General features: G+C 39.8%; 1 protein-coding gene across 2 annotated transcripts; it reads right to left on the reverse strand.

Annotated features, from left to right (window-relative positions):
• Positions 1-682: 682 nt before the first annotated feature.
• On the reverse strand, positions 683-10,307 carry LOC109905811 (LIM/homeobox protein Lhx1). 2 transcript variants are annotated; one of them, XM_020503434.2, is made up of 6 exons: positions 9,686-10,305; positions 9,297-9,545; positions 6,907-7,130; positions 5,995-6,272; positions 3,830-3,995; positions 683-2,300 (listed from the first exon to the last, which is right to left on the reverse strand). In XM_020503434.2, the coding sequence occupies exons 2-6, from the start codon at positions 9,464-9,466 to the stop codon at positions 1,921-1,923; spliced, it is 1,218 nt and encodes a 405-aa protein (XP_020359023.1). In that variant the 5' UTR covers positions 9,467-9,545; positions 9,686-10,305; the 3' UTR covers positions 683-1,920. The 2 variants fall into 2 exon arrangements, with proteins under 2 accessions (XP_020359023.1, XP_020359022.1); XM_020503433.2 differs by having other exon boundaries at positions 9,297-10,307.
• Positions 10,308-15,336: the final 5,029 nt, after the last annotated feature.

The raw sequence follows: 15,336 nt of genomic DNA on the forward strand, positions 1-15,336 counted from the left end.
ATTACTGAGTGTGTGTGTGTGTGTGTGTGTGTGTGTGTGTGCATGTGCGTGTGCGTGTGCGTGCGCGTACGTGTGCGTGTGCGTGTGCGTGTGCGTGTGCGTGTGTGTGTGTGTGTGTGTGTGTGTGTGTGGCAAAAACAGCAGTTGACATTTCCATTCACTGTATGGGATGTGCAAATCAGATCAAACTGCTTGCATTTAGTAAATACTATACTGAATCGTTTATTATCCTAAACCTGTTCAATTGACTTCAGTAAAGAGACACATAAACAGTTCCCTCATACTAAATTGAAAAGAACATATAAGAGAAATAACCCACACTTAAGTTTTATCATTTTAAAATATTAAATATATCAAATGCAGCTAAGGTAAGAGATGATCTGTCCAAAGAAAATGTGTTATCATTCAAATTGTATATTTTCTAGTTTTATTAAAAACTCACAATTGTTTTCAACATGTTGTATTTATACAGTGAATGGTCTAATATGCACTGGAGGTCACATAAGCTTAGGTTTATTAGAACAATAACAGACATACCATGAGGGTTTGATATTTAAAGAAAGTAGCAGCCGCTAGCTGTATATTCGACCATTCATTTAATGGTTTGGATTTCCTTTGAAGCCACAAAAATAAAACCTGTCTAAGTATGTTATATTAACAACTTTCTGAATGTTTTTCAGCAGACTACAAAAATGAAGAAGTAAATTACTCCTTAGCATTTTTTAACTCAACATGTTCCGCAGATGATGGTGCAAAGCACTTTTACAGTATTTGTGCTATTTTTTATTTGGTAACTGTCTACTTGTGTTTTTTTAAATGTTTTTTCGTTTTTGTAAACAACATCTTGTACAAACTAGCACAGTGAACCACAACCCCAGCAAACGTGTTTGTCTTCATACAATATAAATAAAATCAATACAAAAGTTTGGTTAGTTGCTTGGAACATTTTATCTGGATCAAGAGATTCTAAAACATGGTTTGACACTTTTAACTCCTGATTTAAATATATTACGTAAACAGTTGACTGTTCTAGTCCCTTTCAGACCCCCATTATAATATTTTTAGAAGGTAGACTTCATTTAGCAACATTTCAAGTTCTGTTCAATTTAAATATAACTTTGCCTTTTGTTTTCCTTTTGAAGGCCAACTTCTTCAGATTTGGTGGTTTGATTTTTTAACAAAAAAAAGGAAACTGTCCAGATGGGGAGAAAAAAATGTATTTCCCCTGGCCTTCAGAAATATATTTAGTGTCGAAAAGGTTGTTTAAGTGTCAATATGGCAGAGCCTTGAGAGGCAAAGAGGTCTGAGGAGCTTTTGAATAAATACAAGGGACACGTCTAGTGCCATAAATAGAGTCTGACGCCTTTCAGCCTTCTTCTAATGCCAGCGGCGCAGGTTAGTGTTCAGACCAACCACCCGTCCTTCTTTTTCTGTCAAGCTGTTGAGTCTTTGACAGTAGCTAATGATGTTTTTGTGGATGTGGGACATATTACTTGTTTTCAGAATAGTTGTTTTCCCAGTGGCATGTGTTTGGAGGGGCGTCGCTGTGCTAGGCCACTGACAGGAGTCAGGAAGGGTCACAGCCATGGAGAGCAGGGGCCTGGGGCAGCCAAGGGCCCACAGGGTCAACAGTCACACACAGTCTTTTATGTGTGACAATCTTTTTATTTCGGGTTTAGAGAAAGAAGCAATCGAAACATCAACACAATACCAAGGTAAATGTTTACAACCACATTGTCCACGTTTTGTTTTTCGCCATATTTTTTTTCCCTGCAAAAAATATCATATGGGGAAATGAAAGAATTAAATATGATTGACAAAAAAATGATTTGACTGGTGTCCCTACCCCTGCCCTTACCCATGCCCACTCTCCTGTCCTCCCCTATTGAATCTCTTGATGGTACAGTCTGTTCTTTAGAGCTACCAGACGGTGCCCTCATTCATTTCCGAGGGTGCATGGGACAGGTGGTTGCCGTATCCGCTGCCATTGAGGGATAGTGAGGTAAAGGGTGGGCTGGGGCCGTACACCTCAGAGGAGATGCTGTGCATGGGCCCCGGGATGCCTGGCTCCGGACTGGGTGAGTCCCCAGGGTGGTGGGACATGATGTCAGAATAGCGCTGCACCTCACTGGAGGGGTGGTGCCCGGGCAGGGGATGGTCCATACCACCTAGAGGGGTGCCTGTGGGGCCTGAGGAGGGCACGAAGGGGAGGTCTATGGGGGTCTGTGCCTGCGACGATGGAGGCCCCTGAGGAAAGAAGTCGTAGTTCCCTCCTGGACCGTAGTACTCGCTCTGATAATCTGCAGATCGACAAAAAATCGGGGTTAGCCTGGGAAGAAATTATCTCAGAAATATTCAGGAATTCATTGAATATACATAGCCTGAAGTTGCATCAGGAGAACCCCTCGCCGAGGCACATTAGTCAAAGCATGTTACACTTAAATCAAAACTGCAATTGGGTGGGGAGAACAACGCAGCAGCATAATTAATTAAAATGGGGACCATTTAATCAGAGATTTTACCTTTTGAGATCCATTTCTTTATTTCTGCAGAATACTATTAGGCCCACTGTACACCACAAAGGACCAGAGTCCACCATACACTATTGATATCCACAAAACATGATAGGAAAATTGAAATCAAGAGAATTCTACATTATTACATTCAGAGGACATTGAAATGTTGCTAGTTCAATCGCCAAGGTGAAAAATCTGTGAACTGCCCAAAATCAGTATCCTTTGAAAAGAAGATAAACATATTCGATTGACTTTGTATATGAATCATTTTTCTAAATTCTTCACAATTTAATGTGAGTTCATTTCTCAAATGCAAATACCCTCTCCAAGCATCAACATTCTAAATATTCCTCAAAGAAATGCAAAATGCATGTCACAACCAAATGTTCAAGTACTTTCCTAGGGAAAGAGTAGGCCTACAAATGCACAGTTCTTGCATGTGAATGTCATCTTGTCAGGGAAAAAGTAAAGAACATTCGGTCAGTGAGATAACGCTATGGCTTGGAGCCCTCTCAAACTAACTCATTGACCTAAATGAAATGGATGTATTACTTATTAACAGACCCGTTCCAGACAGGGATCCCAGAGAAGGCCGCGGGGATTTGGTAATGAGCATCTTCCCCTCTTAATACAGTTTGAATGTTGACGTAATATACCTGACATACAGAGTACAATATTAATAGTGTACTAGTGATTATTCATTCATATTTAATGACTCATTCAGGCATCTTGTATTAATTGTTATTGCGCGCTGTTTGGCTTACATGGACACCATATGAAGATTGATTATCCATACTACTGTAACTGTTCTTTTCATTGGCACTATTTGATTTATTTTTATTTTCTAGTTTGGACACATGGGTCAGATGATTGGAGTTTATAATTTGAGACAATACTTAAAGAGACACGTTATTTAAACATTGTAATTTAACAAACTCAATTTAGAATCACTTCAGACCTTTTTGTGGTGTTTTGGCACATGCATAATCGTGCGTAATGGTTAATTATCTCCCATTGTAAATCACTTTTTTTTAACACGTGAAGATTTGGCACAGCATCCTAACTAATCCATCTCTAGATAATGTCGATCCAGACCGAAACATTTTAAAGCACTCCTCTCCGTGCAGGTCATATTCCAATGATGTGTGTTGTGCTCAACTGATAAGCCATGATAGTCATCAAAGGCGTCCTGGGGCAGCGCGACAAATGGAAACAGCACATGATGGACACGTAAAATTATTCGACATTTCAGAAAAACATGTGAAACCAATAAACTCGCTGGGACACGCAAGCCGTGTCATCACTCGTCTTACCTCCGTAGTAAGAGAAAGGACCGTTTGGAATTAATTCCCCGGGTTCCAGCCGGTCCACTAGCGTTCTCATTCTCCTCGGGCTCCGGAAGAACGCGTGCCGTCTCGCGCCCAGGGCGCTCAATTGCTTCATGCGTCGCTCTTTAGACCGCCGGTTCTGAAACCATACCTACGGAGCACACAAGTCAGCATAGAGCAACGTTAATGAAAATGAAATGGATTGGAAGAATTTAAGTGCACATATTACTTCTGGAGAGTTGGAGACAAAGAGAGGCTCACACCAAAGATGGCCGTTTGACCACAAATCTGAATATATTAATTAGGATAAAGCATTGAATACACACATGATGTAAATGTGCAGAATCGAAATAGTAAAATAAAAACAAACACTACTTCACTACAGATCGAAAACCTTTTTTTTTGTTGAAGTATCATTATAGATTGGTAGCCTATATCAAAAGTAGCCTAACTTTGATATCAGATCTATTCCAACAATATAAGCATTATATATGGTGTCAGTTTGTTTAGAATTATTACTCCTTTACCGTTTTAATATCATTGCTTTGTTTATAGATCCGTGATCAACATCAAAGCAACACCTAGGGCTAGGCCACTCATAACCTGGGTGCCCTTTTTGTGCCCGTGCGCGCGCTGCACTGCATGGTCAGGTTCGGTGCGTGGTTACGTGATGGAGTGAAGTCTTATGCAAGGACAAGATTACTACTAATTATCGTCACTCCAGACTCACAGATCTAACCTCGGTGTAACGATCTTTTAACCCTCCATTTAACCCGAGTGAGGGGGCAGCAGCGGGAACCTTTAAAATCTCTAATTAATTTCTTAATAGGAGGGTTGTTACCGATTTATTAACCGGCTCCGCGAGGTTATTATTTCGTAATCTATATATCCACCCTTGAATTACTTGTGCGAATTATGCTCTTCCCTGACGCTCTTATATATCCAACCTCGCCATTTTATTCATCTCCATAAACCTTTTTTTTTTTAAACTTGATATGCCGTTCAATCTTTTGTTAATAGTTTTCTGCGTCCCCGCAGCACTAGCGCCATCATGGGAGCTGCGTTGATGCGCGTATTTGTGTGCACACACGATTTATTTTTCTAACTTAGGTGACACGATACAGAGAGCAACTAAACTATCTAAAATCAGGGGTTCATCTTCAGTAGCCTCATTTTTAGTAGCTTAATTTTAAACTCTTGAAAATAGGCCACAAATAATGCCACCAGACAAAAAAGCCATCCAGGCCTACTGTTTTTAATTATGTTGAGCAATTTGTCCAAATTAAACATGTCAAATAAATACCACTGGTAATAATAATAACAATAATAATAATAACGACAGCAACAACGACAACAACACTAATATTGATACTAAAACTATGAATAATTATTGAGTTTGTTGTTGTTATTATTATATGTCAACATAAGGCATGCCTATTTCAAATGATTTACCCTATTTCAAATGATTTAGCCTAGACTAGACTGGGGGGATAAGGAGGCATTTTTAATTCTCCTGAAACAGATTTATGCGTTTACACTTGACTGAAAATGTTCACAGCATGGCTAAATGTGGTCGCAAAACGTGATTGCACAGCGTTGCCAAGACTCCCATTGCTCTCACCAGTCTCAGTCCAGTTGGCGTGTTTACCCAGCCTGCACGCCAAGAATCAAAAATACCCATATAAATTACGCTTTCCAAATAAACCTCGATGGCAGCCAATTTTTCGCTCGTTCAATTCAATGTGACCATGCAATTTCTAGGCAACCCCATCTTTAAGCGGGAAGGCAGATGAGAAAGGAGCGGAGTGATTGTGATGAAGCCTCACTGTTTGTGGCGAACTGTTGACACCGTGCCCAACATGGAGAAACAATTGCCAACCAAAACCCCACTCCACGTGCCCCCGCCATTTTTTTGTTGATCAGGCGCTCAGAGAGATACGTTCCATAAAATATAAGCTGCTATATCCCACGTTTTAATAAGTGCGTAACCCTGAAAGCGCACAAGGTGAGGGTCTCCCAACTGCCCTCCTCTCACAACCGCCCGTTCCCTCTGCAATATACCGTCCTCATCCACTCTCATTACAATAAGACATGAGCTGTATCAGGAATTATATTTACGTTATTATAGTGCATTTTGTCGTTGCCATTACCTGAATTACTCTCATGTTCAGCCCCGTCTCCTGCGCGAGCTGCTCCCTGATGTGTCGTGTGGGTTTGGGGGTGGCAGCGAAGGCCGCTTTCAGGGTCTCCAGTTGCTTTGCCTTGATGGTGGTTCGCGGTCCACGTCGTTTACCGCCAAGGTTTTCGCCATCGTTCTCATTACTACCCGTTTCTTTGTCCGACAAATTGGCTATTTCAGTGTCCTTTACATCGTCCTGTAACTGGTCTTGAGAATCTGGTGATAAACTTGGATCGCTACATGCTGTTACTGTAAAAACGAAAAAGGACACGAAAAGCTTAGACACACAGTCCATGTGTAACCCTATAAGTTCAATGAAATGAGGAATGTGAATGATTAATATTGCCCTGTTTGTGTAGGCCTATTTTGCCTTTTTAGACATTTATGTTGGCTTATTGCACTATAGGCCTAATAATAACATATGCAGATTACAATTATTTTTATGAACACTATTTGTCCATCAGTTACTTTTCAGCGACCAATTCATTAAATGTCATAAAATGGGCCTACAATAAAATCAATAGGCTTATGGGTCTACAATAGACATACAACCAAAGGCCGATAATTAACATCTATGCAAATAGAATTTGATATTTCGGCTCATAAATATACCTCAAATACAAATAAATCTCTAGCAATCTTGTGAAAATATAGGCTATGCAATTGCGCAAATACATTTTTCAGTTTTTACCATAAAATAAAATAATTTAGGCGTCGGGCCTACAATATATGCAAGAGTACGGCCATTTTCTTCATCAAAACATTGAATTGATGCATGATCATTCAACATCAAACGATGGGTGGAACACGTCACATCCATCACAATTTAGTATCCATGCGCCCAAAAATTATAAAGCCAATTTGCCCGTATAGGCAGGCCTACCTGAGAGAAGGTTTGTGTCTTTCCCATTGCTATGGGTTAGATAATCTTCTTTGCAGACAAATTTGTTTTCGTCTATGATGTAGAGCTCCTCTCCCGTGGACAGCTGTTTGTTACACATCATGCAGGTGAAGCAGTTGAGATGAAACACTTTGCTCCTTGCCCTCCGGACCAAGTCGTTCGGCGAGATGCCCTGAGAACAGCCCGCGCACTTTGTCCCGAACCTCCTGCGAGGGGACACAGGAATAATGCATGATTATTAAAATGTGTTCATGCACAAAACCAAACAATATATGTTAATATAGAACGATTGCATATTGAGAGTGTGAATAAATACATATTTTTTAAATAGAGGTCAGAGCTTGGTCAACACTGTTAAGAAAAGGTGTTATCTAGAGCCTAAACAGGTTATTCGGTTGTCCCTATAGGATAACCTTTGAATAACACTTTTTGGTTCCACGTAGAACCCTTTCGGTTGCAGGCTATGTTTAAAATATACAGGTTAAGACAAGATGATTCTAATACCCCATAACTCTTTGCAATTCACCGGACCAGCGTTGCTATTTAGAAACGGCGCTAGTAGTTATCAATGGAGCTGGTCACATTAATTTGTTTATTTCAGGACACTTCCGTATGGAATTACTTCGTTGTCTGAACCTTCCCTTCTTCAATCTAGGTTACAGGTTGAACCGTTTTGGGTTCAATGTAGAACCCTTTCCACAAACGGTTCTACATGGAACCCAAAAGAGTTCTACCTGGAGCCAAAAAGGGTTTTACCTGGAACCAGAAAGGGTTCTCCTGTGGGACAGCCGAGAAACCATTTTGGAACCCTTTTTTCTAAGTGTATGAATAGGCCTGCTGGCTCCCAATTACAATGTTTCACGATGAGAATGATTCCATAATTGCCATATGTGGTCCTGTTCTTTATTATTATGGTTGACTGTAAATAGGCCATGTCCTTATTTTATATTTCTGCATTCATTGTCAACGGAAAACTTGTCTTACTTTTCCCAATCCAAAATGATTTGTTCCATTATAAATATATGTTTGTGTAAATAAGATCATTTCCTAGAATTGCATTTTAAGCCTATTAAGACCTATTTGGATTTTTTTAAATATTGTGTTGTCCATTCCGCAATTTAGCTGATCATTATGACCAAAGAATACATAATGTAATTGCACAAAACAACAGGCCTAAATGTTGAACACGATTAGGCAATAATGTTCTCTAGTGTTTTGGGAAAATAAAGACTTATACACCATAATATAGATTGCAATATACAAGTTATTACCTTAATGTGTAATGATCCTATGTTTGTTGATTGTAACATAAACGAATGTGTATTGAGATGGTGTACACTGACTGCAGGTCTGTGATTGCATTGTCTGCTTGTTTGATCTTTTAAAAATGTTTATTATTTAAATCCACGTATCGCGTCCTTCTCACTGGAACCGTGCAAACACAGGGGCCTGGGCAGATAGTTTTGCCACTGGGCCGATAGTTTTGCCACTGGGCAGATAGTTTTGCCACTGGGCCGATAGTTTTGCCACTGGGCCGAGACACACTTCCTCCACACTATTCTGATGAAGTATTGATTCTAGCCGCTCCTCTTCACCTCTGTGCCGTTATAAACAACGTGTGATTTCTTTCATACCCCATACAGAGGACGAGTACACACGCGTTTAATGTTGCTGTCCACCTTTTAGCATAAGAATACAAATTAACATGCCTTTAATTACTGGCTGTCCTAATCAAAGCTTCCGAAGCACCACCTCCAAATCCACTTTCACACCTAGCACTTATTAGAAATTCTGGAGGAATTATTTATCTATTTGAACGATATTATACTTTTTTAAAACTGATATTTAGAGTGGTTCATGTAATTATAAATGCTATCTATAATACATTTAATGAAAGTATTTAATCTTGAGTATGCCTATCATTTTGTATAAGAAAATGATAATGGTAAATGTTTTGATAGAAAAAGGCAGAAAGTATTGTCTTAACAGTTGTCTAAAGTACAATTTGAAGGAATGATGTGTAATTATCGTATGTCATTTATTTTAAAATTAGCTATAGGCTCTACTTTTGAGTTTATTAGTTCATTAGTTAGTAATTCACATCTGTGTTGTTTTTGTTACACTAAACAAATAACTGAGTTTATATGTTCATTGTTAGCCTATAATAAATTATATGGAAAATCTTTTGTATTTGAAATATATCCTTATGAGTCTTTTTGGGAAAAATTGTGCATTTGACTGGGAACATTAGGATAGTATTGTTTACTAAACAGAAACATGGCAAATGTTTATCCAAGACTGTACATCTGAAATAAGAATTCCTGTAGTAAAGGACGAATGAAAGGGAGCAAGCTCCCACCGGTCAAGCTTACCTAAAGAAGTCGTTTTTGCAGTATAGTTTCCCCTCTCGAGAAAAGCATTTCTCTGTTAAATTGCATTTACACTCGCAGCACTGTACGCACTTGACGTGCCACGCTCTGTCCAGAACATTGAGGAGAAACCTGTCCAGTATAGGCCTCTCGCACCCGGCACAGTGGACCATCGTCTTTGGAATTGCACCCACTCTGCAACCGTGGTCTGTTCAGTCTCCTGAGGTTGTGGTCGTCTCACTCACACTCTGACTTGAGCAGAAAACAAATCAACAACACACACGGATCATTGGATGTTTTGTATTTGTAATATTTGGTTCCTTATTCGCTCGGAGGTCCTGGATCAATGTGTTCATATAAACAGTCGATGGGTAGCCTGGTCGCTATCCTACCTCTTCTTCGCTCCTCTGAAGTGGTCAGCATGGAGGTTTATAGGATCCAAGTACAGGATGGAGACCGTTAGCCAGGATGTAATTCGGGATGGCGACCGTTAGCCAGGATGCGTCCTCCCGGGCGAGGTAGTGCCAAAGCCTTTGACGCCTCGAAAATCAGTCCTTTGGATCCTCTTCCTTACACCCAACACACATCGGCTTAAATTAAGCCAACCAAATGGCAAAAATGATCAAGCCACCTCTGAAGATTGGTTATACTGCGAGCACCATAGCCTATCAGCAAGCATCCGTGGTCGTCAAAGTGAAGCATTGGCCGAAAAAGCTATGTGTGCCAGTCACTGCTGAAGACGCACATCTAACAAAATGGGTTTGGGGCAATACTGTCACACAACAAGACGCGCGTGCCTATAAATAATTCAATGTTCTTTGACATGACCGCTTATCCACTGTTGAGCACCCGATAAGAATCGAAACAATTAACCACCAAAATATTTCAAGGAAAAGTGGGTTTCCTCCTGCTCTGTTGGTTGGCTGTCCCCTCGAGCTCTCTTTTGGTAAATTATGCTAGTGATGGTAGGATGCGTGTGACATCTCCGTGTACAGTCTCTAGTACTCTGCATGTTCCTGAAAACACACGAGCCAGCCTTATTCACAGGCTAGTGACGTCAGGCAGTGGAGAAGCCAATCAGCAGCGCGCCATGCAAGTAACCATTAGCAATCCCTTCAAAGCCAAGCCGGTGCATTCTGTACTATTTATGGGGAACTAAAGAAACCAATTGTCAAATATTCCCAGAAATGGTTATATGTTAGTGAATGTATGTGGAGGGAAAGACGACGACCGTTGAGGTAAAAACAGCACAATCATCCACTTATCAATTGTCTGCGGCGAGGGAATGGACATGAAGAATCATTTGATAAGGTAGATATGGGCATCTTAACGTTCTCTCCGGATCCTGCATGGATCCTCCCCGTGGGCGAGAGAGAGCTAGTCTTCGTTTTAAAAACAGTAGCATGTCTATCTTATATTGATATAACAAAATGGGATGGAATGCATGCTTTTGTAGCTTTTTTCTTTATTTTTAGTGGGAAAATCTAATTTTGACTACATTTTAGCATAAAGTATATAGGCTACAGAAGTGACTTGACTTTTGCCATACAATAGGTTATTCAATTATCAATGACGAGATCATTCATAGGTCTGATTTCAGACTTAAATTGACAGAATGTTTTTTATTAGAATGGACAGCCTCTCCAATGTGCCAAGACGAATGTGGTGGTTCAGGATTAAAACGTTTTAGATTATAGTTTAGAGACAAATTCGCAATTATGTGTAAATTACCTATGGGAAATTAAATTGTCATGGGCTAGAAATCAGTATTTACCCAAAACAGGAATTATGTTTCACAATTCGAAATAATCCGAGGTATAGCCTATGTCCTGGTGGCTGTTATAACTTTTTTCATCATATGCTTTTACTTGAAATGTTTTTCTTGACAGCTGCTCACAGCCTTCTTCTTACCTTTTATGCATGTTATCATTTATTTTCCATTATCATAATTGAATCACTATTTCAATCCACGTTGCCCACCAATACATCTCAGCAGTGCTGTACTCTCTTTGATCTTTTGTGGAGCATGGGTGATGTGAAAGACGAAGAGGCTCAACAGTTTAGAGGTTGCTAGATCATTGTGACAATTGCTGATTGCTTCAACACCTTAGGATATTTAATTAAGGTCTTTCAATCCACTTACCAGAAGTGGAGCAGAAAACTTTACCTAGAAGCTTGCAGACTCCAAAGTAGTTGGGGCTATGCATTATGTAGACATATTGAAAACATTATGCATTATGTAGACCTAGTAAAGATAATTATTCATGTGTTTTACAGGACCAAAACTAATTTTTTTAGGAATGTCTAAATGTTCTTACTATTGATGAGTTTTTAGTTAGGTTCATGGTGACTTCATATATCCGGCCATCACATTTCTTAGTTTTGCAATTGTTTTTAAATCATCCTTCATAGACCTGTCTTTAAAGCTCAATGGAAGTTGAATACTCTTTGAATCTTTTGAATTCTTGCTTTCACAAATTAACATCTGTAAAATGATAGCTTAATAAATATAGTATTAATAGTAAAGAAGTTGTAATAGTTTTATTTGTGAAGTGTTGACACTAAATGCTTTGTGACTGATTGGATACTTTCAGACATTGGGAGGGAAAGTGATGCCATTCGCAATTGTCATGGGGTGACACCACAACAGGGAGCCATCATCCTAAAGGCCTCCTCTCTCACTCTCTCCTAGCCTATGAGATTACATTTCTTCATGACACCTAATCTTACATCATCACTATCTCACTTCTCTCACTCTCACACGCACTCACACGCGGTCACACGCTCGTCGCACGCACGCACACACACACACACACACACACACACACACACACACACACACACACACACACACTTTTGGGCAGCGGCTGATTTTTTTGTTACAGTCTGAAATCTGGAATCAATAGCACGCTTCCTCGTGCATATGGGTTACTTCTCTTGTAAAATGGAGGTGCGGGCAGGACAAGGCCGCGACCGGCCCCATCCTATAAAAACACGGTGACAGCTGCCTCAGAGCGTCTGGGGAGCGCCTATTTCGACTGCGGCACCCTTTCAATGACATGTGTTGTCCCCGGGGAAGAATAACAGATAAGAGACAAACACACAACATCCTCAAGCCCTGGCATCTCTCTCTCTCTCACACACACACACAACATCCCCGCAACCTGGTATCTCCCTTTCTCTCTCTCTCCCTACATGTGACTATGAGAGATTTTAATTCATATGCTAAGCATCTGGTTACATTTCCATCAATAACTCACTGAGAGAGAGCTATGCTCAATCATGAGGCATCAAAGCCAAAGGAACTGAATAATACTAAGAAATGCTATAGATGGAAGGAAAGTAGTGTGGAAGTCTACCAAAAAAATAACAAGGCAACAACTAATTCCATCCCTTCTAGACAATTTCATGGACAAAATGTTTCACTCTAATAGTGAACGTGTAAACTTAGTAGAAAACCTAAACAGTATATTTGACCTCTCAGCTTCCCTACCAAATCTAAAGATTTTAAACAGACAACCTAAGAAAATTAACAACAATGACAAATGGTTTGATGAAGAATGCAAAAACCTAAGGAAGAAATTGAGAAACCTATCCAACCAATAACATAAGAGACCATGGAAACCTGAGCACACGCCTTCACTATGGTGAATCACTAAAACATTACAGAAATACTCTATGGAAAAAAAAGGAACAGCACATCAGAAATCAGCTTAATGTAATTGAAGAATCCATAGAATCGAACAACTTCTGGGAAAATTGGAAAACTCAACAACAACAAAGACAACAACACAACGAGCTATCTATCCAAATGGAGATGTATGGATAAACCACTTCTCCAATCTTTTTGTCTCTATAACAAAGAACAAACAGCAAAAAACATATACATGGTCAAATACAAATCTTAGAATAAACTATTAAAGACTACCAGAACCCACTGGATTCTCCAATTACATTGACTAAACTTCAGGACAAAATACAAACCCTCCAACCCAAAAAGGCCTGTGGAGTTGATAGTATCCTAAATGAAATGATAAAATAAACAGATCACAAATTGGCCATACTTAAACTCTTTACCATCATCCTCACCTCTGGGATGTTCCCCAATACAGTATATCTAACAAAGGAATGATCACCCCAATTTGGGGCGGCAGGTAGCCTAGTGATTAGAGCATTGAGCCAGTAACCAAAAGGTTGCTAGATCAAATCCTTGAGTTGACAAGGTAAAAATCTGTCATTCGGACCCTGTAAAAGGCAGTTAACCCACTGTTCCTAGGCCATCATTGTAAATAAGAATTTGTTGACTTGCCTAGTTAAATAAAGGTTAAATAAAAAAATACACAAAGGTGGAGACAAATTTGACCCCAATAATTACAGTGGGATATGTGTCAACCAGAACCTTGGAAAAATCCTCTGCATTAACAGCAGACTTGTACATTATCGCATGACAGACCATGTATTCACCCTGCACACCCTAATTGATAAACAAACAAAACAAAAGCAAAGTCTTCTCATGCTTTGTTGATTTCAAAAAAGCTTTCAACTCCATTTGGCATGAGGGCCTGCATTTCTTTCCACAGGGACTGGGGGTGAGACAGGGATGCAGCTTAAGCCCCACCCTATTCAACATATATATCAATGAAATGGCAAGGGCACTAGAACAGTCTGCAGCACCTGGCCTCACCCTACTAGAATCTGAAGTCAAATGTGTACTGTTTGCTGATGATCTGGTGCTTCTGTCCTCAACCAAGGAGGGCCAACACCAGCACCTAGAGCTTCTACACAGATTCTGTCAGACCTGGGCCCTGACAGTAAATCTCAGTCGGACAAAAATAATGGTGTTCCAAAAAAGTCCCAGTTGCCAAGACCACAAATACAAATTCCATCTAGACACCATTGCCCTAGAGCACACAAAAAATGAAACATACATCAGCGCCACAGATAACTTCCACAAAGCTGTGAACGATCTGAGAGAAAAGGAAAGAATGGCCTTCTATGCCATCAAAAGGAACATACCAATTAGGATCTGGCTAAAAATACTTGAATCAGTTTTTCACCATTGCCCTTTATGGTTGTGAAGTCTGGGGTCCGCTCACCAACCAAGAATTCACAAAATGGGACAAACACCAAATTGAGAGTCTACATGCAGAATTCTGAAACATATTCTCAGTGTACAATGTAGAACACCAAATAATGCATGCAGAGCAGAATTGGGCCGATGCCCGCTAATTATCAAATTCCAGAAAAGAGACGTTAAGTTCTACAACCACCTAAAAGGAAGCGATTCTCAAACCTTCCATAACAAGCCATCACCTAGAGAGAGATGAACCTGGTCCTGGGGCTCTGTTCAGAAACACAAACAGACCCTACAGAGCCCCAGGACAGCAACACAATTAGACCCAACCAAATTATGAGAAAACTCAAATAGAATTACTTTGGAAAGACTTTACAACACATTGGAAAGAATTTTTCAAAAAAACAGAGCAAACTAGAATGCTATTTGGCCCAAACAGAGAGTACACAGTGGCATATTACCTGACCACTGTGACTAACCCAAAATTAAGGAAATCTTTTACTATGTACAGAATCAGTGAGCATAGCCTTGCTATTGAGAAAGGCTGCCGAAGGCAGACCTGGCACTCAAGAGAAGACAGGCTGTGTGCTCACTGCACACAAAATGAGGTGGAAACTGAGCTGCACTTGCAAACCTCCTGCCAAATGTATGACCATATTAGACACACATATTTCCCTCAGATTACACAAACCCACCAAGAATTTGAAAACAAATCCAATTTTGATAAGCTCCCATATCTATTATGTGAAATACCACAGTATGCAATCAAAGCAGCAAGATTTGTGACCTGTTGCCACAAGAAAAGGGCAACTAGTGAAGACCAAATACCATTGAAAATACAACCTATATTTATGTTTATTTTTTCCCTTTTGTACTTTAACTATTTGCACATCATTACAACACTGTATATATACATAATATTACATTTGAAATGTCTTAATTCTTTTGGATCTTTTGTGACTGTGACGT

Source organism: Oncorhynchus kisutch, linkage group LG15 (assembly GCF_002021735.2).
Source record: "Oncorhynchus kisutch isolate 150728-3 linkage group LG15, Okis_V2, whole genome shotgun sequence".
NCBI classification, from domain to species: Eukaryota; Metazoa; Chordata; class Actinopteri; order Salmoniformes; family Salmonidae; genus Oncorhynchus; species Oncorhynchus kisutch.

What these genes read in the sequence shown, in the direction of transcription:
- LOC109905811 (XM_020503433.2), bottom strand. Translation starts at nt 9,466, where the DNA reads ATGGTCCACTGTGCCGGGTGCGAGAGGCCTATACTGGACAGGTTTCTC. An exon ending in TGCAAAAACGACTTCTTTAG is followed by an intron (nt 7,131 to 9,296) that starts GTAAGCTTGACC and finishes GTCCCCTCGCAG; the next exon opens with GAGGTTCGGGACAAAGTGCG. An exon ending in AGACACAAACCTTCTCTCAG is followed by an intron (nt 6,273 to 6,906) that starts GTAGGCCTGCCT and finishes TCGTTTTTACAG; the next exon opens with TAACAGCATGTAGCGATCCA.